Source organism: Larus michahellis, chromosome 8 (assembly GCF_964199755.1).
Source record: "Larus michahellis chromosome 8, bLarMic1.1, whole genome shotgun sequence".
Classification (NCBI taxonomy): domain Eukaryota; kingdom Metazoa; phylum Chordata; class Aves; order Charadriiformes; family Laridae; genus Larus; species Larus michahellis.
In genome coordinates this window covers 23,229,448-23,256,367 of record NC_133903.1, presented here as the reverse complement: position 1 = coordinate 23,256,367, position 26,920 = coordinate 23,229,448, and the positions used below count along the sequence as shown (strand labels likewise).

The 26,920-nt window shown below is 42.4% G+C and overlaps 1 protein-coding gene across 10 annotated transcripts in view; it reads right to left on the bottom strand.

Annotated features, from left to right (window-relative positions):
* Positions 1 to 26,920, bottom strand: part of RASAL2 (RAS protein activator like 2) — a 186,776-nt gene that overhangs the window by 114,002 nt on the left and 45,854 nt on the right. For 4 of the 10 annotated variants that reach the window (XM_074599506.1, XM_074599507.1, XM_074599508.1 and 1 more), the window contains exon 1: positions 13,092 to 13,686. The exons of the other annotated variants lie outside the window; for them this stretch is intronic. In XM_074599506.1, the coding sequence (XP_074455607.1) occupies positions 13,092 to 13,686 (595 nt within the window). Of the gene's footprint in view, positions 1 to 13,091; positions 13,687 to 26,920 lie in introns of those variants that run through there. 10 annotated transcript variants of the gene reach the window in all.

The following is a 26,920-nucleotide window of genomic DNA, read 5'->3' as shown; positions in this document are numbered from 1 at the left end:
AAAAGAAGCCCTCCAGTACTCCCCATGCTATTTAAAAAGACCCACTCTCTGCCTTCTGGCATCTTCAAAAGGTTTTCCGAAGAACCTGGAACCAGCTATTACACACCGATTCGTTGATTTGACCTACTTAAAAACAAAGCCCCATACAAAAGCACCAGAACGCTCTCCTCATTCCATTTTTCTCCCTAACGTCTGAAAAGTCTTCATGCATTGCAGTAATGCAATGCTAATATACAAAGGACTGGACTTTTTTCCATCCTTTAGAGATGGTCCAGACACAAAACTTTAGAGGAAGGAGACTGGATCTTACATAAATGCAATGGGGATTCTGAGCCATATTTAGATTTATGCAAAGAGATGTTTTATTGCAAATAATCTGAATCCCACATTTAATCCAGTACAACAAGGTAACGACCTGTAATACCTCTTTTAACAGCTCTACTCTTTAACCTTTAGTTAAAGGTTATATGAGGTTAGCTTCCCTTTGTAATTTAACCTAGATAGTGCATTTGTTTTTAGGGAGGGAAAGCTGGCTTGGGGAGAAGAATCCACTTTGGTTAAGCGTAAGGAGGTTGTCACCAATTTGATCAAGGCAGGACACTGAGTTGTTGGCTCAGATCAAGGCTCCGGAACCTTCTGGCTCAGAGCGCTTTGCTCTCCTTATTGCCACACGATCTAAATATTTGCAAATCAATGCTCAATTTTGTTCTGAAATTTCAGAATATAAGCAGGTGATTTCTTTCTTCTTGCCTACTCTACATGATGTTGAAGGAAAATAACTGTGAAACAAAGCGGCAGCATGGGAAGAAGTAACAGTGCCAGGGCAGAGAATCTGCAAGTGCTGAGCTAACACTGTGCCAGGGGAAATTCATTCTTGTAGGCCAGCTTGGCGTGGACACCTTAGCCACGCTGACATCAAGGCTCCCGAGATACGGCCAAAACAGGTGGAGCAGGTTTAATATGCTTTTGGCAAACCTAAACAAGCATGATTAATGTATCCTTTGATGATGGGCTAGCTAATTAAAAGGATCTGTAGCTAGGGTGCAGTATTTCAGGTATTCTTCAACTGGGTTTTCCCTCTACTTAATACGTTTCCTTCTCTCTCCAGTAAGCGAGGCCATGAAGAATAAAGGCAAGCCCGCATCCTCACCCCAAACACCCTCCACCCAAGAGCCCACACCTGCTTAATTGTTCCTCCTTACTCCTGCTACATTTCCCCAAACCTGCGAAATATGAAGTTTATGAGGTCAAAACCTATCGCTATTCACTACGCTGTTTTTTTTTAATGTGATTTCTTTGATGCTTAGTGGTAACGCCGCAAATCCCCTACACGCAAACATGCACTTGTTCCCAAATGTTTTGCCTGCTGTATGTTTTGCAAACTGACATCATGAAGCCCCCGCAGCCTCCAAATCCCCGTCTATCAGAAGGGTAGAGCCACAGGTGCTCATCTCCAAAATCCTAGAAGGAGAACAAACGAACCTAATATGGATAAATAACCAGTGGAGAGAAAATGTCTTTCCTACAGCAATGCTAAACAGAAATTTATAGGTCACAACCTTGCAGAAACAGGCCCGATAACATCTAATTAGCAGTCCCGCTGGGCAACTGCATTTTGTAACAGTAAATCCAACCAGACCAGGAGGAAAGGGAGTGGGGAATCTTTACATAAATGTAATAATTTTCATCCAGTTTGAAGAGATTTGTGTTACTGTTTTGTGGGGGTCTCCCCCAGTAGGAATAATAAACCCACACAAGTGATTTTATGAGTTATTACTTAAATTCATTTCACTCCTATTGTGAAACAATTCGCAGGGGTGGCAGATTTTTAATTATTTATTTATTTTTAAATTGAAATGTTAAGAATTCTGTTTGCTGCCAGAAGATGGGTGGAGAAGGCAAGGAAAGTTCACGTACCCAAGAGACTATTAACTAGAACCAACTTGGACAATACATTTGAGAAGCATTTCCTTCCAGCTACTGTAGATAGCTGTCCTTAACATGCCTTTACTTAAGCAGCCAATTTTCCACCACTGAGTACAATGAGATTTCAAAACACACACGAAACCAGAGTATAAACAGACACAAACATCCACTTAGCGATATAACAAAAGAAAATACAGGAGAAAAAACTTGAGGTTCTCTATTTTCTGCCCATTATAAAATATCTTGGCATTTTAAGCATCCTCTGCTTCACACACACACTCCCCCATTTCTTTTTTCTAAGTGACAGTATCATCACAAAATACCCTGCTTAGCTTTCTGCAATGGAGTTCTTGAACAAAAATTATTTCTGGGGGTTGAGGGATAAATTCCACCCAATATTATCGCAGAGGGAATGGAGTTTCAGATGAAACAAGCAGCAGCCAACATAGCATGAATGAGGCTGCAGCAGCACAGACAGCAGGAGGGAGTGGTGCATCAGGCAGAGCTAGTCCACACCAGCAGTACAAAGCAAGAACATTTAAAATACATAGGAAGATCTTGTAACAGGCAGCAGAAATGACAAACAGATGAGAGGCAGCACCAAAGAGTGAAAGATTAAGGGACCACTCCCTTTCTGCAAGAGTTTTAGTTTCTTAAAGACAGACGGTGCCGCTCCCACATCATTAGAGCAGGATGGTACCCTACCCCCCAATCCCTGATGGATGTCAAACTTATTTTAGTAAATCTCTGGCGATAAAAACCATGCATGGCATCTTGTTCATTTCCTCCTTACTGCTTAGTTTGCCAAAAACTTTAGGCTCCGCTTTCCTCGCCATATCTACAGACCAGTACTATTTCTTTTGCTCTCAGTGACTAATGATGATCCTGCACATCCCTTGTCTTTGTACAAGACTCTTAACAACAGGATGAGAACTGACAATGATATCTTGGTGCCTGGGACGAGTTTTGCTAGCCCTGAAGCAATCAGACATGATGATGAAAAGAAAAAAAAAAAAAAAAATCTGTTTTTTTTTTTTCTCCCAAACTCTCCTGCGACTAAAATCCATTAAAATGCAAACAGGCTTGAATTTTATTTTATCCATCAGTGACCACACTTCACTGGCCCTGGGCTATGACTGTCTTTTTGTGAATTCCCTGCACATAAGAGGAGTCAAGCTCTAGGTTTAGGAGCAATCAACCTAGTAAACCTTGCTAAATATATATGTGTGTATACATTTTATAATGATCTCCATTTTTCGCACTGATTTACATTGATCATTGAAAAATACATTCAGTTTCATGTTTGCTCATCTCTGAACAAACAAAGCAAAGGCTGTTGGGTATCCACAGACAAATGAGACATTACAGATGTAGACAAAACCTATCATCACCCTGAAAGCATTTCTCTTTGAAATTATATAGCCATGCAGAAGTTATTCAGAGTGGAGATTGCTATATGTGTTTTCAATTCAGCCTGGGCCTGTTGGGGGCAGGGAGGGAGTCTGATGAGGCTTTCTTCCCCTCCACATACTTGACGATTCAGAAACATATGACTCAGTAAGGATGTTTTTCTTTCCCTTGTATTCTATAGCTTCAGTTTCTCAGGATAGGTCTCCATTAGGTTCATATGTCTAAGTTTATATCTAGCGTGCCTACCTTGAGTTTCACCATTAAAATAAATGCATCTACATCCATTTGAGCGTGTGATTCCCCATCAAGCACAATCATGTAAATCAAATACAGTCAGTGCACCAGCTGGGTTCCTACTGCACAGGAGTATTTCTTTCTCACCTGCAGACTTTGTCCTCTTTTGCCTCAGCATTAAAAAAAACAAAAAAAAAAACCACGACCCGTTTCAGGGACATACAAGTCTGGAGTTAGAAATTATAGTTCCCACAGTAACAGTAGGAAGATGTCAGATGTCTGGGCACATATGCCACACAGCGCAGCTAGGCTGCTGTAGAGCTAGTATCCACCAAATTCAAGATGTTACATATGCACGCAATAAATTGGTTTAGTTGCTGCGCAAACACAAATTTCTCAGTTAGTACATTTTAGCCATTCGTGTCTGTTGTTAAAGTAACTCAAAACTCCTGCTCTACACATATAACTCCCCCCAGACAAACCCAATGGCAACTTACAATTCTATTCAAGGGCCTTCACTTCTCCTCATAGAAATGTGGCCGTTCACAGAAAGCTCAGAAAAAAACTGCACAACGAAGAAGGAAAAATGTATTTCCTGTAAAGAAGTTTTCCCCTTCTGCACCTATTAGAGTATATCTAAGCAGGAGCTAACGAGCTGTCAGTATAACGAGCTCCTCAGGCAGGTTTTGTGGCAACCTGCCTTGAGCTGCCTGCTGCTGCGGATAAGCCAGCTAAAAACTACCTTGTTAGCGCAGCTGAAATAGTGGCTGCAGCCATCAGGTGTCTGTACTGGGAGGGAAACAACAAAGTCATAAGCGGTGCTGTATCACATACGGGTAGACCCAGGAGCTAGCCCAGCCCGGAAGCAGCGCAGGGCAGTGCCCGAGCGGAGATGCCTGTTTGTCAGCAGTGCAGGGCTGCCCATCTCAGCTCCCCCCGCAGCTCCCCAACCCCGACTTGTGCTCACCGGTACCCCACGAGCATGTAGGAGGGCATCAGCCTGATTTTGGATACGCACAGAATTTGCCTCTGCAGTACCAAGATAAAGACAATCTTGCACCATCTTTTACTGACATACATTGCTTTGCTCTTTCCATATTATTAATTATGTACACTGCTTTCCCACTGACTTTTCTGAAATACCACCGCAACTAGCTCAGCAATTTCCATTAGATTATGTTTTAACAGTAAAACGTATATAAACCTCCTAAAGCCCAACCCCACAAAGTCACAAGGGCCTCCTCACCTCCCACCCCGCTAGAGTATTCAACACTTTCCTAGGTACCCCATGCTTTCTGGAAGTCTTCTGGATTAAAAGGCTTTTACCGACACAGTTCTTCTGTAACATTGAGATACGGTAAATAAGAGTCAAATCTTCATGTGACAGTGACACACGCAAGTCGGGGTGGAAGTCACGGTCACAAATCGTGAAAACCAACCTTAAGACACATGACTTGGCTCTGTCGCAGCAGACTCTGAATATTATCCCTTCCTCTCTCATTCCTTTTCAAAACTTCATCCCATTTTCCCTTAAGAATAAATCTCAGTATCATTTAGTACTACCTCAATAAAAGAAAAGACTGTCATTTCAAGACATCAGTGGCCTGAACCCTCCTCATTTTATCAAGCTTCCGGAGGGCTGACAGGAAACCTACCGCCAGTGACACTGCAGCCAGAAGCCTGTCCTTGCTAAGTACCACGCGCTCAGCAACCCCAGCCGGAAAACAGTAGCACCTTAGTATAGTAAGCACGCAAGTCTTCATTGCTTAATAAAGCGCGCAGAGGAACCGGTTACTAAGACAGGCTATTTATACAGGTCACAGCCAATATACTTGATCAGTAATGTAAAAAAAGCATTGCTTCAAGAGGAGATGACTGTAAGCAACTCGGAGCCATTCAGATCTGTGTATTTACCTTTTTCCCCCCTCACATGCAGCGCATTCAGTGGCACTACCTGGAGGCGTGTCACTGACAAAGCCTCTTCTCACGAAGAAGTGCAGACAGAGCTAATAAGAATTATAAGGTAGATGGAGATGCACCACAGGAATTTAAAGTTTGGCAGACTTTACTCTAGTAATTTATCAAAACCACTTGCCAAATTCGTCTGTGACAAGGGGAGACGGAGGACAAGGAGAATCAGAGCTTTGCAAAATAAACAAATCTCCAGAACTAGAATTCAAACCTCATACAAAGACAAGAAACTATTAAACCAACGCATAACTCTGACCCCCTAGGTGTCAAACCTAGAGACAGCATCAATAGCGACGTATGGTGATAGCTGACAGAGATACACGCACCTGAGCTGGAAAAGCGTAGTTGTTCACTACCTGTTTTCACGTGCCACCCAATAATCTGGCTCCTCTCTGCATCGGTTTTCAGACAAGTGGGTTTTGAGAAGGATGCTCCTATACCAAATGCGCACATTAAAATGACCAGCATATTCCCCATGAGGAAAAAAGACAGAGACTGCCCGCTCTCTAAAATACAGGCTTCTTTGAGAAACTAGCTATTTCAGTAATTTTTTTTCCACCTTCTCTGTACAAAATCTTTTTTAACTTGACTTGAACAAGTGGTCCCGTAACTTGTAAAAAGCTCTCCCGCCCACAGAAGACCAGATGTCTAGCTTCAGCTTCCTCACAGTAAGAACAAAACCACGCAGGGGACAGTTGGTTTCAATGCTAACATGTCAAGAGGTTCATGCATTAGTCTGTTGTTTACATAAACAGCTTCCTTTAAACAAGTGATGTTTTACAGGATTATGAAGTATTTATTTCAGAAGAGTCTAAAGAGTCTCTTGAGTAACTACCACAGAGAAAGTATCACCACAGAAAGCATAAGGCTAAACGACAATACGATTAATTAGTTAAGGGAAGCGATCGAGTAACTCTACAGTAGAGCAACAGTATAAATAAGGACACTGGGATAATCTTGTACATGTTTGTTTACTTCTAAAATGTCATTGCTTTGAGTCCTAAATCACATACTGTTAGCATTACAAATCTATGCCATTCATTATTTGGGGGAAAAAAAAAAAACAAACAAAACAAAGACCTAAAACCCAAATACTTTCCTTCGGGTTTGTTATTTTAAGGAAAAAACGGTCAATGTGCCCAGGAAGCACTCGTTGTGTAAGCATGCAGGCAATTTTCATCTCGCGCCAAGTCCCATTACAGGCAGCATTTGTGGAAATGCAAACCAGGGAGCTTTGCCTGAAGAAAACTTTACCACGGCAGAACTTACCCTCTTGCTACAGGCTCTAAATGTACACATCTACAAGAGTTAAGATTCCCACGTCCAGTGTCGAACAAGCTTAGCAGGGACTGAGTCTTCCAGGACAGCTGAACCACTGGGTACAGTTCCCCTTTCTGCATGCTGCGACTGCCGCATTTAAAGCCTATCTTTAAGAAGAATACAGAATTTCGAGAAAAGCCTAACGCAGTTTCTTTCATATTTCCTAAGCCTGGGCTCGCTTGCCCCTCAAGGGAAGGGACAAGGACCAGTGGCCCTCCTGGGCTGCGGGGTAGGTGCTGACGTGCCGCAGACACCAAGACCATGAACATCTCCCGCTGCCCTCCCAAGGATCCTGCCCTGTTGGGTCTCACAGCTGAACTTTCTCTTTCCGGAGATTCAAAAGCTGAAACACGAAGCTCTGCCAAAGACTCCAAATCCAGCTGCTCCAGACATAGCTCCTCCTCTGGAAAGCACAGACTGTTTTTCCTCTCTCAGCCACTTCCTTTCAACCTGCTCTGGCCTGTTATCAAAGGAAAAGCTTCTCCCATCAAACCCCCAAATCATTACTTTACTGGGAGCCCTTTCTCCTAGTCTCCACACTTTCACTCTTGGCTGCCTCTAAAAGAGCTGCATCTCTTCAAGCCCCTCTCTCCCTGCAAAGAAAATACCAGAGACAAGACATCTCTAGGACATAATTACCCTCTCCTCAGCTAATTCCCACACAATAATTTCTCATGATCAAGGTAATCACAGATAACATTCTTGAATGCACCAGCTGTCAGCCTCCTCTGCACAGGCAGCATAAAGCACAACATCCGAACAGTCCCACGGATACGGACCACAAAAACAAGAAAAAGCAACCTGGAATGCAAGACTCTGCCATTGACTTGCTGTGATTTCATGAGTCAGAAAACAGCTCTTACAAATATAAATGTCCTCATTCATCCCACTGAATGATAATTTTTGGATTCAGACAAAATGGTCTAGGGATTAAAGAAATTAAAAACAGTCAGCGCTGAAATGAGAACAACTACCTGCTTAGAGACACCCTTTGTTAAGTGTAATTAAAACCAGATAAGCGTTAATTTTATTAGCTTCAGATATTATGGCTAATTATTTTGTGTTGTGTTCATAAATATTCAGCTGAATAGCGTTAGCCTATTCCTCACGCTAAACGTTACAATGCTTGGCACGAACCAGGCACAGCTCACCAGCAAACAGAAATACTCTGGGACGCGCGGTGGCGGTGGCGGCAGGGTGTTCAAGCGATACTCAAAGCTGCCAAATACCAGAAACACTCCCCTGGGCAACCCCATCCCCCTGTAATTTTTAATATACCACGTAACACAATACTCATGACCACAAAGTCACACTACAGTTTAAAGAGAGAGACTGATACAGGACTGCAACGTGTTATTTTCATAGTTATGACTCTACAAAAAACTACAGTCATTTTAATGCAAAGCAGGAATTAGGTATAAGCAGCTACCTTGAATCTGTTCTGACAATTAAAGGTGAACGAGTTTTAACATCAAGACTACTGTTTCCGATGAAACATAGGAGATAACAGTAGAAGGCATATAAACTGATATGTGCACAGCACTTAAATGAACACACGAATTACAGAATAAGCTCAATTGTGCTAAAGTTCCCCAATAAAAACCCCACCAAAAATAAACTAAAGAGCAAAAGAGGTTTGCGGGTGGAGGAACATGAGTCAGTAGAAGGACTTCTAAAATGAGAAATTGGTTTTGAAAACATGAAAATAAAAAAGCTGCTCCAATGAGTAATAAATACTAAATCCCTTCTCCGACAGGAAGAAACAGTTTTGCATTTTGGGAATCGCTGAAAGAAACTGAATGTGCAACTGCCTCAGCTTTTGAGTTTTAAATGTGAAAATACAAATCTCTAAGTAAGTTTATATGAAAAGATTTCTATAAGAATTAGAATTTAATGAATCTAGACTGTAAAGATATTTAAAAGAGCACAGAGTTTGAATAACTTCAGTGAATTATAAAAACCAAAATCAATTCCAGAAAAGCAAGGATTTAAAATATTCCCTCACTCTAGGCATAAAAAAATATGAAATGAATTAAAGCATGAAATCAAAATTAAAAGACTGAAGAAACATATCTTTATCCCAGTGCAGAAAGAGAAGAAAATAATTCTGAAGAAGCGTCTTTATAAAAATTGTAACAAGAGAGCGACTGTGAAAGTTAAATGCACGCCGAATAAAAGAAATCAGCGTTTACCCTCTCCCTCCCCCAAACCAAAACAGAGATACCCAGGGAAGATATAGGTAATTGATTCAACTGAAGAATTATTTTGTCATCAATCTACAATGTAACTTGCACTGCCCTGGGATCCAGATAAGAAGGAAGGGCGAAATAAGTGTTATTTGAGAACTCTCTCACAAACCCATTCTCAACAGTGTTAAAGGGTCACTGGTAACACTCAGAAATAAGAAGAGAGGTGCAGCAGCTCACCTACAACCCTTGAATCCAGGGCTTTATCTGCGCAGCTCCTTCCTTGTTTCTACTGAAATCATGGTAGCTCGCAATCACCAAGTTTATCAGAATGACATTTCTCCTTCCTCAAGCTGATATATTTACTAGAAATTAAAATGTTCTTAGATTTCTTAAGCTATAAATAATAACTTAAGAGCAAGTATAAATCCTTTTACCTTCAGGCTTTGCGTGGGCTAATGTAAACACTGGTTCAAAACGCCTGGCTTTAGAAGTGGTTAGAAGTCAACACATTTGCACCAAAAGCACTTCATTGACACCCAAACTCAGCCCAGGCTTCTCCTGTGAAGCCCCATGCAGCACACTGGGAAAGAGCTCTGCTCTTCCCACTGACCGTCCACTCTGTCCGTCCTCTTCCTCCTAAAACCCGGGCTGTAATGTTGCTGAAGGCATGCCACACGCATCGGCGAGCCTCTGCGTCTCCCCGAAGCACTGGGCAGAGCCAAGGGAGGCAGCTCTCCCGAGGTTCAGCATCCTTTCATCACCGCAGAGGATGAGTGAGTCCATCCAGTTCAGGATTTCGACAGCCAAGAACCGATGAAGCAGTGTCTGAACATGCTTCCCTAGGCTGTGAGACCAACTGGAAAATATTCATGCAGATTTATTTTTTTTTCCTTTTCTTTTTAAATCTCACTTCCCTCTTCAAGCTGCCAAAAAACCAACTGATCCTCTTTCGGGAGGTAACCATTTCTTGAAGAAGGGAACTGCTCTTCCCTAGGCTTACAAAGACCAGTAGCAAACTCCACCAATGGCTACACAAACCCATGCAGACAAACTAGCCTCTCCGGTTCTGGTGCAGAGATGAAGGAAAACACAAGAGGCCAGGCAAGCGTCAGAAGGAAGATCATCTTTTAAAAAGTTGATAATCTGCAAGTATTTCACAGGAAAGTGGAAATACTTTTAATGAAATGAGCTCGTGGAAGGGCTTGGCTCCTTGGACAGAAGGGAGACAGAAAGCGTGCCTCCAGGTTCTCTTGGTGGAACTCCTAAGCACACCTCTCCCACTGCGTATTTAATGACACAGAAAAGGTCCTCTTGGGTCCTTCTTGTCATAATGACAAGAATTTCTGTCCAAACAGATGTATCCTGGGAGAGTTTTAATCAAGCTTTTCCAAGTCAAACTGTTTGCATACTTTGGAGAAATCCTATGTCTCACACCATTTCTTGGCTGGTAAAGTGCCTGAGCACTTTTACCACAGACTTCAGTTGCCTGAGGATTCCGAAATTCTGCCTTGCTTGGAGAGGAAAACAGAATTAATTTTCTTGGATTTTTCCTTGAACACTAGACAGGACTGGACTGTAGGCATAGGAAGATGCCTTCTGCCTGCCCAAGCACCAAAACTGTCAGTGGACAATTCGGTGACACACACCCACTCCCCACCCCCCACCCTCCCCCCTGCCAATGAAATAAACTCATGTGATGTTTGGAAAGAAAACAAGATTTAGACTGCAGTTGAACGTGACAGGCTAGATCTATTTCTCTCGCCCCTTTTGTCTCCAAGTTACCTCCCTCAAACCTGAGACCTGCACCCCAGGAGCTCACAAGTTTTGACACTGTTTTATCAGGTCTCAGCCCACAGTACTGCGTGGGGCAGGAGACTCTACCCAGCAGCTCCAGCTAACTTTGGCAAAAGCAGCTCTTCTCTAAGGTAAAATAAAACCAGCGGTAAGCAATGAGTTGTCCTATGGGTGTATATCCCACATAGCAGCATGTCTTACAGGGTGAACTAGTTCTCTTTAACCTAAGTTGTTGTCTACCTGAAGATTACAGGCTGAACCTTTGAGAAGGCTGAAAAGAAACGCCACAGAGGTGACCCCCCCACCACTAGCTCTGTGGTCCTGTGACAGCAGCCCAGGCAGGAGCAGGACCTGGCTGTTTCAGGCAATTTTGTGGGTGACTGCATCAACCTTGTTTCCTCAAACACCTTCCCAGCTACGACTTCCTCCCTCGAGAGAGTTTGACTTTTAATCTCGAGTCCCATTGTTTTTCTCTCAGTTCCTGAACTGTGACTCTCTTTACAAAACCAGTTTTGGCAGGCTCAGACAGAGGTTTGTCCGATGCCAAAGAGCCAAAAGGCTCTGTCATTCTCCCATAACTGACATGAAGTATTTACCAAGTGGTGTCTTGTCACAAATAATCCTTTTCCTCTGTTTACTTTTCAGGCTGCTAAAAGCAAAGCATCCCAATAACCTAGTTGCCTTACGCATTGTGAGAGAACCATTTGGTATCAAAGTAAACCCAAACAGAAGAAAAAGTGGAACTACAGCATGCAGTGCCCTTCACATACTGCAAGATTTCAATCCAAAATGCTTAATCACATAGAATACCCTCCCAATATAGCTTGCTGACACGTATTGGTGGGCAGAAGAGACCAAACAGAAAAAACTGTCCCAGGCAGCTGCAATAGTATTTCAGTCTCCCAGGAGAGGAGGTCTCAACAACAGTGGGAGCCTGCAGTAGAAATCTTTGTTTTCTAACATGAATGACTAGAGAGGAGAGAAACAAGCAAATCAACCAACCAACCCCTTAACGAGAAGCCTTCGGTGGGGGAAAAGAAAAAAAAAAAAGGGGGGGAAAAAAGTAGTTCTATTAATTCTTGGGTTTTCTTCATGTATTCCATGCAATTTAACAAGCATCATCAACCCAAATTCCAGTCGAGAAAAGTCTTGGAGAAACACAAACCAGTGATGTCTGTTTCTAGGTTTGAACAGATATAGTCATTCTTAGTTATTTCTTCATTTTGGCCACTTGTTTTTCTTTTAAAGCAATATGACTGCTTCCTGTAGCAAACATAAGCCTATAAGGGACATTGCATTGAGACTTGAAAGATGGAATACTCCTGTAGATATTCTTCTTTCACTGCTACTATTAAACTTAGTTTTTTTGAATACTGATGACTTGTCCAGCAGTCTCACCTGGATCCAGATGGTATCAGGCTTTTAATACGATAATCTGGAGGACTCTGGAAGGTGCCGAGGTTTTATGGAGAAGGAAGGTTTATTTTTGCTTTTATTACGAATTTAAACTTTGGGGTTTTTTCAAAGCCTCGTAAATTACTTGGTTGAGGCTGCGTAGCCCACTAGAAAGTTACAGGACAGACTGTGAGAACAGAAGGCAAATTTCTCCCCTTTCCATTGCCTTTTTTTTTTTTTCCCCCTGCTTTATGAGCAGTGTTATGAGCAGGGCAGATTTAAATAACATCTTGGACTGTCATCTTGCTGACCTCAATCCTGGCTGCCTAAACCTTTGCAACACTGCTGTCCTGGGCATCTAGAAGCGAGCAGACATCCATTTAGCTCGTTGATTACAAAACGGTGAATCTGGTATGAGGAACTAGATCCGTTCCACTGTCTTGAACACTGTTTAAAAGACAGCTTTATTTCTCTCTCTCCCTAGTACTTCATTTACAGTAGCAGGCTTGATATCTCAATCAGGGCACTAAAATGCTGCAGAGGCTACGGTGCTTGCAGGACGGCACACACCACACGCGTGCTACTGCTTCCACCAGATGATGCTTTTTTTAAAGGGACCTCCAAGTTATTAAGCACACGCCAAAACATCTCACGCCACTTCCTTATCAGGAAAGGCCCTTTTTCAGTTGCCTTTTTAAAATTAAGATAGAATATCAGAGAGTCACTAACGTCAGGTTAATAAAACTAAGGTAAAACAGAATTTAAACAACTACTTTATGTCGCAAAGAGTGTCTCACTATACTCACCTGCTACACAAACAGAAGTAGAACAAAACAAAAGTGAGTTCTTTACCTGTACTCGAATCAATTTGATTATCATCTGTCTTCCCGTCATTTACTGACTCGCTGCCAGGCTCTCCTTTCCGATTCATTATCTTTGAAAAACCACTTGAGAGAGAGGAGAAAATGCCACGGATGAAATAGCCTTGCTGTTCAGAGTCCACTGAATGCACGGCTTGCAGAAAAGGCTTTACATTCCTGTTTCCAATGCGTGGCACAGGTTCAGACAGAGATCGGTTGAAAGGAACCCGAAACGGTCTAGTCCTTGCCTGGAAAAGTGTCTCCATTGGGTCTTCGTGGAGATCGTCAGCACTGGTAGCAGCCATGCTTGCAGGACTTTTGGCAAGACTTGGATCACTGCATTCCCCTTTCAGGCTGCACGAGCCCTCTCTTTTGCCTATCCTCCAGGGAAGGCGAGGATGTGTCTGCCACCTGTACGCTCCGACAGGTTTCTCTGGGTCAGAACTCATTTGTTTATTCATCTTCTTGCTCTTCATTTGGTCGTACCAATGATAGTCCTTCAAGGCAGCACTGCCAGCATCTTGTTCCGACAGCGATCTTCTGAAGGTCCTGGGAGCGAGACTGTAGTGCTTTTTGAAAGCACTCATTTTCCACCCCTTGAACTTCAGCTCCTAACTTACACTTCTTGTTGCCTAACAGTCATATAACTGTAGATCCTCACTCACCATTTTAAAGTCACAGTCACTTTGTTCACTGCTGTGAACTGCAAGACAGCAGAGGGTCTTTATGAAGATCTTGAGCATCAATCCCAGAACCAGGTACTTCTACATCTCAGCAAGAAGGACGTGCCCTCACCTATAGCAAGATGACTTCTCATGGCACATGAAGCTTTGCTATGCTTGCGGCTGCTTCCTGCGCTGTCATATTTCTGCACCAAGCTTTCAGGAAATGACTAAAAGAGCCCAGCCATGAAAACCCACAGTGGTGTTCTGCACCAATCACGCTTCACTTTTTTCAGTCTACGTTAAAGATTTGGTTAAAAAAAAAAATAGAATGCGAAAGTACTTCACTCTAGAGTCACAGCAAAGTCTCAGAAAAGTGCTAAAAAGTTGCAATATTTAACTTAGAGTCATGCACATTATGCTCTTCAGTTAAGCAGTAAAGTATATAACTATATATGTAAAGTTAAGCATAAAGTTATATACAAAACAAAGATGATTCCTAGAGTTTATATTTACCAGAGGTACGTCGTATCACTTAGGAATAACTCAGAGTTGCCTTTTAGAGAGAGGTAAAACAGGCAGATTCATCAGAATTGAGCGCTGGATACCCCAGAGAGGAAGGCAAAGGGGAGGAATGGAGTCAGGAGAAGAAACACCGCAACATAATGAAGTAAGAGTGTAAATACACCAAAGGGAAATAAGTAAAGGGGAGGAGAAAAGGGACAGAGGGTGGGTGGGACTTCACCAAACACAAACCAAAGCAAAGGAAAGTTTTGAGGCATGATCCTCTGGCAAACAGAACAGGACAGCACGCAGATTTTCCTTTTTCTCTCCCACCCCCCTTTTTTTTAAAACAAAACAAAACAAAAAAACCCCAAAACCCAACAGAATAGGCTTTTATTTTTATAAATCTAGTTGGAATAAGCGAGATGGAAAAAATAGTCCTATCTGTTTAACCAAGAGGAAAAAAAACCCTTGCCTTCTCTACAATTTAAGAAACAGCTGACTATTTTAAAAATCTCATAAAGAAAATATCCACTGGTGAACTCAGATCATGCTTGCCAAGTTTTAGACGAGAACACTTAAATCTCAAGTCTACTCAAATCCCTGAAAATAGGGGGTTTATAATGGAAATGCTGACAGACCCTTGGCAATCAAGTGACAATGAAAACTACTTCTCTGGTTAAATAAAATGATAATCTGGTCTGGCAGACCAATAAAGCTTCACTGACCCACTATGGGATCTCGCCTTTAAGCTAGGCTGTATTCGTCAGACAAAGTACATTCCTGGCAGTTGCAGATGCAAAAACTTCCTTACTTATGTATATATATGGAAACGGATATCACTGCTCCCTAGAACAGGGCTGGAGTTCCCCAAAGGTCCCCATCATGCAGAGAAATAATTCCCTTATTCAACAGCAAGTTACATTCTTCAATTAGAAGCAACAGAAGTGACTATCCAAAGTTGCCATGTTCAAGAAGTTACAACAAATAACCTCAGACGCAAGAACAGCTCAGACACTGCAATGCAAATTCTGCATCAAAAATAATGATGCTGACTCTTGTGCTTTGTAGGAAGTCATGCTGCTCAGAGCACGAGTCTAAAATGACAAAATGCATCTAAACAAGAACTCTGCTACAACTTCCATGCAGAGCAATGATCTCCTCAAGAAGACATGAGGAGCAGTGAATGCTGGTAGAGATGCAAGTACTCCTAGTGTGCAAATTACAGAATTCACCAGGAAGAAGTTTGCTGGCTCTTGTCTTCTGTTTCTTGACTGCATGGGTTGCTGATCACCCTTTGGAGCAGCCTATCTGGTCCCATGGACTTGCATGGGTTGAATTCTTCTCAAGCAATTCTCGAGTAATTCCTGACTTGACCTTCATCCACTGCTGGTAGTTTTTTTCCTTCTTGATCCCTTGCACCAAACACAGAGGCCTGAGAGTCCTTGTTTCTGAAGGCTGAGGCAAACGCAGCATTGAGGACCTCAGCTTTAACTGGATCTGCTGTTACTAGATCATCCACCCCTTTCAGCAACAGGCCACTGTTTTCCCTCTTGAGCCTTTTACTACTAATGTGTCAGTAGTGCTTTGAGCAAATGCTTTCAATTAGTCAGTCTGGTAAAGTAGGTTTTATGGAACTTCAGAAATAAGTATAAATAAATACGACAGACGACGATGTGGTTCACTCTAATGGCACAAGCCATAATCAGCAGAGAAAACTGAGAAGGTGAGGTAGGTTTCTGGTCAGCTCTGCAAGCCTTGCTTGTACAAGTTTCCGCTAGCACATCTACATCTCCTTTTGGTTTGGGAGCACAGAAGGGCAGGAGAGGACAGAAGCTGGAGACAGCTAGTGCAGTAGTTGACATCCTCCTGGGATTCCCTTGCTGTAGATTTCTAGCACGCTTTCTAACTTCTGTTGAAACATAACAGCCAAGCTGAGCACTCGTACAAACCATGTTTTGAAACAGCATTTTGAAAGTACTTATCTGCTGTATCAGAGGACTCTGTATGACCAACAGCAATGACTCAACTCAGATAATATGACGCCAGCTGCATCAACGTTGTTCTGAAGCAGGGATTTAGCACAGCAGCACTTTGGACAGAATGAACCTTTAGGCGAGACACTGGTCTTTGCATGAGGACAGATATGATCATCAGTACTGCTTCTCATGCTAGTTCTGTTTTTCACCACTATCCTGTATACACCTGACTGTATGGAAAGATCATTTCATCTCCTTCCCAGTACAGCTTGTGTTACATCAATCACTAACTTCCACAGACCACCCATTTCAGCACCGGAACGCAGAGAAAGATTAACCTTGTATCAAGTTACAGCATGAAGCACCATGCAAAACCAGTTATGGGTTAACTTCTACTTAAAAATATTTTTATTAGTGTGGCCAGGGGTTGGACCACAGTTCTGTACAGAATTAACAACCCAGAAAAAGTCAGGCTTCAATAAGCGCTCAACATGAAGCCCAGGAACATCAAAGTCACAGCGTAGTTTAAGTTTGAATAATGTTCAGAAGGGTCTTTACTTTTGACTTTTGATTTCACGTTACCACTGCTCAGATGAATGCACTTGGTGATCAAAGAAAACAGTTGTCCAGCTGCCTTCACTTAGTTGAGATTTCAGTGTACTCTACAGAGGCTAAAGAGATCTTTCTCAAAGCGCTTCTAAAAATGGTATACAAAGCATGCATGTTTACTGACATAAAAATCACTGATACACAAGTTTACTTAGTCTACAAATAAGATGATTCTTTTAAATTGCTAGCTCAAAAATTTTAGCCTGGGCTTTGAGTCAAACTGGACTCTCTCTTCCTTATACACATCATCAACAGCAAGGATGATGCCCAAAGAAAGCCTTCATCTATACTAATCCAGTGCCATTGAGTTAAAATCAGTCTCCCTTGGCTCCAGCATTTCTTGTGTATATATAACATGCAAGAAAGTAATTCACGTAGAACTTTCTCCTTGATCCGCAGTCCAGTTACTCATGTGAAAACCCATGTCCTTTCAGAGCTCGTTCTGAACGAGCAGTTCAACGCCCGTTCATCTTGGGAAGTGTTTACGTTATTGTAGAGATATCAACTCAACAGCAGTGACTGCTAATGTACTGGTTATGCGAGATCCCTAACCATACAGAGCCACCCACTCAGCTGTCAGCAGGTAAAATAATTTCAGTGGAAGAAAAGAGCTTGTCAATTAACTTGAGAAAATCTGGAATGTTTTCATTTATACCTCCTGTTTTTAATATCTACTGCATAAAAAAAAGTGATCCTCAGCTAGCAAATTTTCCTCAGAAGTAGGTTTTTTTAGTAATGTTTGCAGTTCATTGTGCCAAATCATTCATTTGGCTTTTTCAGAAAATTACTATTTTCTTCCCAACAATCCAGTCATTTAATCATCTGATTTGACATGTTTAACAGCATATATTTCACCACTCTAGATATTTAAGTAATTTATGCACAAAATGCAGATTTGCTATGTTGGAATATAACTGCATTTCAGCTTTAGGATTATATCGGGAAAACAATCTTTCTTAACTTTATAACAACATTTCACAGAAAACGTACACAAGCAGCATTACATTTTCACCAAGCATACGAAGATAATTCTTTGGCAACGGACTCCTGCGTGGGCAGCCCAATCTCCACCATTTGGCTTCCCAAAAAAACCTACCCAGTTCTGATGCACAAAGCTACAGAAATTCCCCAGGGTATCTGTCATTTAATAAATACTACCGGCAAATTGAAATTAAAAAAAAAAAAGGCAACGCCACAAAAAAACAAATGCATCATTGCCAAGCAGCTGGAGGGAGAACCTGTCTCTGATGATCTGATGATAAAAATTAATGTTTAATGCTCGCTCGGTCCCTGAAAGCTGTCTAGTGCTTGAGTAAAGGCACAATGTGTAAAATTTTAGTTCATCTTCAGCGTAGCTTATATTGAGAAAAAGATGAATTGAAACCTCTCATGACTGAACTACTCCATTTTAAATTCGTTTTGGACCAAGCACAAACTTGCCAGCTTCTCATTTTTTAAAACATTTGGCAAGACATGGGAGGAGGAGGGAAGAAAGAGAAGAGAGTTAAAAAAGCCCAAAACTGAAAACCCACACAACTATCAAAACCCATGACAAACCCTGAACGTTTATTCACCACACTTTGGGTTTTCAACTAAGTCCTCTCTTCTAAATCATAGAGAAGGTTAAGAAAACACCGCTTCTGAGAAGATCCCAGACTAAGTCCCCAGCTACCAGCCATCAAATGAGTTCTTTAACACATAGAAAAGTAAAGCAAATTGCACCCTGCATCCTCCCCAAAGAAACCAGAAGGGATGCAGTCAGGCAGGGATCCTCGATTTTGCAGGCTATCTCCCCTTTGCTCCTTTACCCTTTAAAACCAGTCCAACGCCCACTGCGGTGGAACAGTTCATTGATCAGTAACCAATATATAAAGCAGAAACCATCACAAACATCTTCCAATTGACCCAACATGACATGTAGCTAAATAGCATAGAAGATGAAAAGATTTTTCCTTCCCTTTATATTAGAGACTTTTCAAAATATTAAGTTTTGTTTATGCAAGGCTAAGTAATTAATGACCTAACATCCCCTTCCCATCTCCTATCACCAAGATGCATCTGTTTCCTCCTGCAACATTTCCTGCAGGTGGGTATCACTTCTCCTCAGCTCAGCACAGACCAGCGCACCTGACTTACTTGACCGCTTAATATTTAGTGCGTGCAGAGGACAAACGAAATAGCACCTTACAAATTGTTGTGTTTGGGATTAGAGTGACTGGAAGCAAGGCTTGCTGGAGTTTGGAATCGGCATGGTTGGAACACAGATAACTTACCGAGCCCAGAACAGAGGTGCTGAGAGCAAAGCTGCCGCCTGTTTATCTGACAAGTTTTGGGCTAGCAACGCGTATCACTGACCACACAGAAGGCTCACCTGCCCCAGATAAATCAACAAAGCGTGCCGCTTTCACTATCACTATGCTGAGAATGAAAAGCCTCTATGAACAAGCTAAATGCCATACCAACACATTTAAATACCTGAGCGCACCTCATTTTCTGAGGTTTTTGTGCCAAGTCATGCTGCGTTGTACAGTCATTGCCCTGCATTTCCAAGCCCTTTACCTTTCACTATAGCCAAAGCTGCAGTTATGCCCAGTGACAGGACAAGAGGTAACAGGCACAAACTTGAACATTGGCAGTCCTTTCTTCTGAGGGTGGCAGAGCCCTGGCACAGGCTGCCCAGAGAGGTGGTGGAGTCTCCGTCTCTGGAGACATTCCAAACCCACCTGGACGCGTTCCTGTGCCACCTGTGACCCTGCTCTGGCAGGGGGTTGGATGAGATGAGCTCCAGAGGTCCCTTCCAACCCCTACCCATTCTGTGATTCTGTGAGGCAGACTGACTCAGGTCTGCATTTGCAGTGGCCTAATACCTGAAGGCAGGTACCAAACAACTGTTTAAGTCTTCTGTCCTTGAATTCTTCTACACTTTCTCTGCTGATACAAACTCCCCACCTGAAAGTCTCCTGGCTACATTTCTCCGTGCTGTTCCCGTGATCTGCATGAGAAGCTGCTACAGCGCTGTCAACTGAGCAGAGCAGAGAGAGATAATAGAAATTTATGAGATGCTGGGTTTTGGATGGATGCCAGGAAAAGTTAGCAAGAAAATCCCATTTCAATACATCGCAAATAAACCTGTAGAACAGCAATGCCAGATTTTAATTTCACTAGCAATCTTTTGTTGTTGTTGCTGTCAACAAAACACAGCTCATGCCAAGTTTCAAGGGCCTTAAAAACGTACATTAGAAGCTAGCCAAGAGCGCGCAGCGGCTTAGTGAGCCCACACACGCAGCTGCGAGCAACACCAGCCCAAGCTAGCCAAGTATTCTAGCAATATGCACTGGTGCAAATAAACAAATGTATAACCTGAAGGTAAACACTTGGTAGCATGGAAAGTCATAATAGTAAAAAGACCCATTTGTGGTGAGTGGCAGCACTTCCCTCGGAAACTTGTAGAGATTTACAGGTTTCTGTAAGGCAGGCAAGCCCTCAGCCCCGACCTGAGACACTGCGGCTCCTGCAGGTCTGGCTCCTCTGTGGGCTCACCACCGCACCAAGATGTGAAGCCACTGACACACGCAGGGGGCTCACGCTGAGAGGAAACCCTGAGGAGCCGCAGACCACCAACTTTAGCCCCTGCAGAAAGACAAGTGCACTGACGTACCTCACTGGCAACTTCTGCAGGACCATCCTTCAACTGTAGTAATAAAGAAGTGCTCATCAGCACTCTGACATCCATTTCTTCCTGATTACAGGTTGGGCTTGGTACCATCTGAAATACCATACGCAAGCTACTGATTTAGGTTTTTAATAATGATGTTTTTCACCAGGCAAGATTATCTTTCCCTCACCCCACTCGTTTTCCAATTGAAGTGTTTTGAATTTTTTATTTGTTCGTGAGGGGGGAAGCATTATTCCTGCAACCTTAAAGGTTTACCAGCAGAACACAGTTTTATTGCTAGATGTGATCCTTGCATGCATCAAACCAACATCAGCTTAAACATCACCAAGAGAGGAAAAATAGCCATAGTATGTAGGCATGTTAATAGATAAATGTCTCAAAAATGGTCTTGGTAATTATACACAAGTACCAGGTGCCTATATGCAAATTTTCCAGCCTTTATTTTTATGTAACTGTAACCACATGGAGAAAGTAATAAAAGAAACAACCAAAATAGAAGGAAAAAGGGATGAGAGGGAGAAAAAAAAGAGAAGTTATGAAATTTAAATGACCTTCTAACCAGAAGAGTTCTTTCTCCACAGGTTGCCTGTCGGGAACAGTCTTGAATCAGTACAAAAGCCAGAAGAGGGGGACAGTGATGAAGCGCTGAAATGAAAACATATTGTCTGCCAGCCTGAGAGAGCTGCGAGCCCGGCGGCAGGGCTGGAGGAGATTTCACAACTGGCAACAGTGAGTAGAGCCAACAGATGAAGCAAGGTGACCTGCAGGCACTAAAACAGCACAAGACTGGGGGAAAGAAAGGAGCACACCTTCTTTGACTGAGACTATCTCTGGATTTGCAATTTAAAGAATGATTAAAGATGTCCAGTGTAGGACACTGCTTGCGATAATGCCATGTGATCTCTGAGAGATGAACCTGTATGTCCTAACACCAAGCCTGAACTGAGAATTTAAATGAAACCCCTTAAAAAGTAATATTAAAACGTGTCTGATGGTAACACGTACAAAAGAGGCTCTCCCAAGAAGAGAAAGATATAGAATAATTTCAACCTTTGAAGAGAGAGGATGGAGGGAGGAAGAGAGGGAAGGAAGATAATGGCTCTTTCAGAGACTATTTAGGGAACAAACCTGTGACGTGCACACACCTTCTCACTACAGGATAAAAAAAAAAAACCCAAACCTAGACATTGTGAAAAAGGATTTGCACAAAGCCTGAGTCATTGTATCCCAGGCAGAGTCCCCAGCCATTAAAGCTGTCCTTCTGAGCACTGCTGTCTGTGTCAGCTGGACAGGGAGGCTGATGCCCAGGCCTTGAACACACAGCGAGCCGTGCCCACAACACAAGCGCTTCATTTCTTTTGCGTCTTTTTATTTGTTATTCCTGTACCAGAGACTACTTCTCTTTCAAGTTGAAAAATAACTTTGTTTTTGTTTCATTAGGTGTGAACACTGACTTACCAGATGACAGAACTGCCTATTTCTGAGGTCAGTCTTTTCCAAGTTGAGCATGCAAAGTGCCATTTGTAGATCTGCACAAGCGGCACTTCCATTGCAAAAATGGAAATTTTAACCAAAAGATTTAACAGGACCAGGAAAAAAAACCCAAAATAAAAACCTCCAAACCGCACGCTCTTGCTTAGAGCAAAATCCTCTCCAGTTGACATTTCTTAAATGCTTTTTATTTAAACCTTCAGACAGCTTTGTACAAGCCTCTTTAGCGTGCTACTGTCACAGCCCTCACACCTACAAAGAAACTAGCTTTCAGAAAGAAGCCATGAATAGTCCACAAATTATTGCCAGCCCTGTGAAATGACATGCCAATATCCAGCTACGACCAAGGTCACCGGGAGGCTGCAGTTTCAGTAAAGATACTTTTGTCCCACCCTCTCGCGATGTGCAACTATTGTCGGAAAAGTTACTTGATTAAAACATTCCTCCTCAAGGCATTCGTGTTTACTCAATTCAGCTGTAAAAGGGAAAATGAGCTGTTATTTGCTATTTTTACCTTGACCACCCTAGCTCCATCCTCACCGAGCGGTGCAGAACCTCTCTGAACAATGAAGTCTGACTTTGAAATTATATCTTGAAGTTTCAAACCAACCTGCCAACAAGCCCAAAGTATTTGCTCTAAACATAAAACACAAAGCCACCTTGGGTTTTATAAATACATAAACAACCACCGAAGCTAGACTAAATTAATGAACATGTGTATTCCAATTCAAATAGATGGGATGGCACTTGTATGGCTTCACTTAGTAACTTATTATAATCTCTGCCTTATAAAAGGGTTTTTTACACGTATGAAACACTCATATACCAGCAAGACGTAAAATCAGGGTGTAATCAAATCTCCACGGTTTTATGTGGAAATCTCTCAGGACTTCAAGCTGCAAAACTGAATGTGAACAATTGCATCTATTTTCTAATAAAGACCATGTGCCTCAGGAGTCGAGTACACAAGTTTTTAAGAGGTCTGCATAATATTTTTGGAGGTATTTCTACTTCAAATAAGCAATCCAGTTAAGCGGAGATAAACATGCACACACATCAGTGACCTTGTTTAAACAATGCACCAATTATTGTGACAAATCTGGCTGCCAAATCTAAATATAGACTTTTAGGAAAAAACAATGGAGTTTGAGTAGGAGACAGACTTTTCATATTTACTGTTTACCTCATTATCCAAATGAATGTGCAATTTGGCCTCTCTCCCCTTGTCAGGCTGCATGACCACTTTCCCATTCAGAGCCAAGAGAGCTCTGGCTGTTACTGGAAACGCAGCGTGATCCGGCACATTTGATGCTACGAGAGCACTTGGTGCAATTTCAAAGCTTGCCTCACAGTTTGGGTATGTGCGTACTGTGCTTCCCCCAGACAGCCCCAGGCCTGACACAAGGCAGATAGGCACCGCAGGACTGAGTCACAGCCACAGAAATAGGGATTTTTATTTTTATTTTTTAAACGAAGGCATGCAGGGGAGGAATTAAAAATCCCATTCAAAACCCACTCTAGGTTTCCAACTTCGGGTGCCGAAGAAGGAAATAAGGGGAGGAGGGGGAACAGATTAAAAAGGAGGAGGAGAAAGTTCTTTTATTCAGGGTTATATTTTTAGACTATTACTAGTTTTGTTTTGTCATCGTGCTACGGAAACTAGACCTGTGTGAATTAATGCAGCATTATCCTTTCTACTTTTTGCTAAGTCCATGCTACAGTATTAACCTAATCTTCTTACATGGGACATGGCAGGGCATTTGCCCCCCCTCCCCCCCCCGGCCCTGCTGTGGCTGATGTTTTTCCACCACAGATATTCCTGACTACGCCGTACATCCAACTATACATTCCCTCCTTTGCCAAACCATGGAGGCACAAGTAGAATTCATCCCTTTTGTGTTGGGAAGCAAAATCTACATCCTGCAGACACTGAACCTGAAATCATGATTTGTCTTGAAGCATACTAAGGTAATGGAATTTATAACCATAACATATGCGAAGGAACACCGCTGAAATGCTTTTCCTTCTTGCTAAAAATACGACTTAAAGCGCCTTTGCCCTTCTTGATCTGTTGATACTTATAAAAGTAAAGCTCGATTTTGCTGGGCAGGCTGAGGCTAGAGGAGAGAAATCCATGCCTGCTATCCCCCACTCTATTGTAGTTCGTACCAGTTACGTAGCGCATTTATTCTTATTGTTTCAAAACAAGTTAAAACTAACTTGAATTTTTTTAACAAGTTTCTCTCCCCAGCTGTCATTGCTAGGGTTACTGTCAAACTATTTTTTATTTCCTTTCTCCATGCTTACACAGCGAGGCCAAACCCATTTGTTACTTCCCTCTCTAGGTGCAAGTTGCCACGCATAGATCAATTTCACAGAAATACAATGGCTTACAGTCAAGAAATCATTTGGAAAAAAAACCCCAAACATATGGAGCTCAACTTATTTATAAATATCTTCAAAAAGGAGCCTGGAAACATTCCACACCGGGCCGGCGATGCACGAGGCAGAAGTGATGGGGAGTGGCAAGGGAAGAGACAGACAGTACAAGGACTTTTTTATTATTTTTCTTTGTCTTCAAGTTTTGTTTTCTTCTTTCCAAAAAAACAAGAAAGGCCAGGAAATCCTCCCAATTCGGCATTCCCAACACCACCACATTAGGCGAATACAAGGTCTTCGCTTCCTGTTCCCTCCTCACTTCACAGCAAGCGAGGACAGAGCAGGACAAAGCCGATGTCAGATCTCACGGGGACGCTACAAACAGAGAAAAAGCCCCGTGGGTCAACTCTGCACAAGCTTGGGGTCATACTGTTTGTTTGGGTAACACACAACTTCTTATCCCGTACTAACGCATCCATTTTTTTAACTACGAAAACCCAGACCAGGTCTTAGAGTCAGCAAAGCTTTTCCTCCATGTCTCATCTCTAAACCAAAGACTAACCAGCCAGGCCTCCTGCAAAAGGCGTCCTCAGCCCCTTCCAGTACCTAAAGGGAGCCTACAGGAGAGATGGGGAGGGACTCTTTATCAGGGACCGGAGCAACAGGACAAGGGGCAATGGTTTCAAACTGAGAGAGGGGAGACTTAGATTGGATATCAGGAAGAAATTCTTTCCTGTGAGGGTGGTGAGGCACTGGAACAGGTTGCCCAGAGAAGCTGTGGCGGCCCCATCCCTGGAGGTGTTCAAGGCCAGGCTGGATGGGGCTTTGAGCAGCCTGGTCTAGTGGGAGGTGTCCCTGCCCAGGGCAGGGGGTTGGAACTGGGTGATCTTTAAGGTCCCTTCTAACCTGAACCATCCTGCGATTCTATGAAAAGCCAACAAGGCTCTCCTCTTACCATCACCAGCTGGCAGAATTTGGGGGTAGAGATGGTTAAAAGGGAAGAAAGGAAAAAAAAACCACAACAAACCACCCAAAGCTCAACTTTCTCCCCACCTGCAACCCCCTTTTCTGGGGGTCCAGGGGGACAAGGACCCATCTACCTCTGCTGCTGCTCACACCAGACATGGAAAAGTAGGAAAGGTGACAGAACACACTAAAAAGTCTCATTTCCAAGCCATACCTTGGGCTCCTGCTTTGGAGCAGCTGTGCAAAGCTCCTGCCCTCCTGTATCCCAATGGCAGAGCGAGGCACAAATAGCTTCACACTAAAAGGTGCTGGTGGCACAGGACTAACACGCAATTTTGAGACTCGGGGAGACGGTGCGTGGTTTTGCCATCATACAGTTGGCATGAGTTCCAGCAACAGAGACCAAAAATCACCTCCCTGGATAAATATACATGTAGGGACATGAGGACAACTGAAACCAAAACTGAACCACATTTCTCCTCTCTGAAATGCTGTCAAGCTATCAAGTCCTTTTATCCTGTTGACTGTCTAAAAACTGACAGAAGAAAACTGAGTATTACTCAGGAATAAACTGGAACAGAGGAAAAAAAACACAGGGATAAATAAGAGCTTATCTTCTTAAAATATAAACCCCTCAAGGAATATAATTTGCTGCAATTAAATATAAAAAGACAATCCTCAAGATAATCCTTAACAAATCACCTTAAGAGTTTAATAAGTTGTGGTTTGGTTTTGGGGATTTTATTTTTTTTTTATGCATGTTTAAACTGACCTGTGTTTTAAACTGACCTGTCAAAGCTACTTCTGAACTTCTCACAATGATGAACATGGGAGCCAGAATAGAAAGTCTGCAAGACAGGTTACTTTCTAGGGCCGCCGAGATAAATATTCAAAACCTCTTTGTCGAAATAGTTAATTCTTAAACTAGCAAGAAGTCTCAGGTCTGAGCTTGTATCATTCCAGAGGGTGATATATTCATCTATCAGACGCAGCGACACCACCATAGGAAGCTGAGTATCCTGCCATCCAACTTTTTGACTCTGGTTCTCCCAGATCAACAAGAAATTCTTGATACCAAAGTGCTTGAAAAGAGCTGATAATGCTAAGATATTTACAGTCCTACAGTAAATACACCATCGCTTTTATCCTGGAGACAGGTTTAATTGTTGATATTTAAAATAACCCTTATACACTCCTTAGATATAAAAGGTTATTTTACCAAGCTCTATTTTGAGTTTCCTTGTCTTTCCTTTCTGGGTCACCAAAGTTTAGATACAGGCTCTATTTCCTGTGCACAGACGGCATGAGCTCTTTTTTCTGTATTTTCTTACTTGCTTTGTTCCATACACAGAAAGATGTTCCCCAGCCAGCTGAGAAGTGGAATGCTCTGTTCCCAGAGCAGAGATGATTCACTGTCTACTCACAAGACAGGGTATAAGATCTCCCGTCCTTCCCCCCCAAATACCAACCATTTTGCAAACTTTCAGTGTGCCTAAATTAAGTGGGTTTTTTTGTCAAGTGAACAAAAATTCACATTTCCTGCCAAACCACTAAG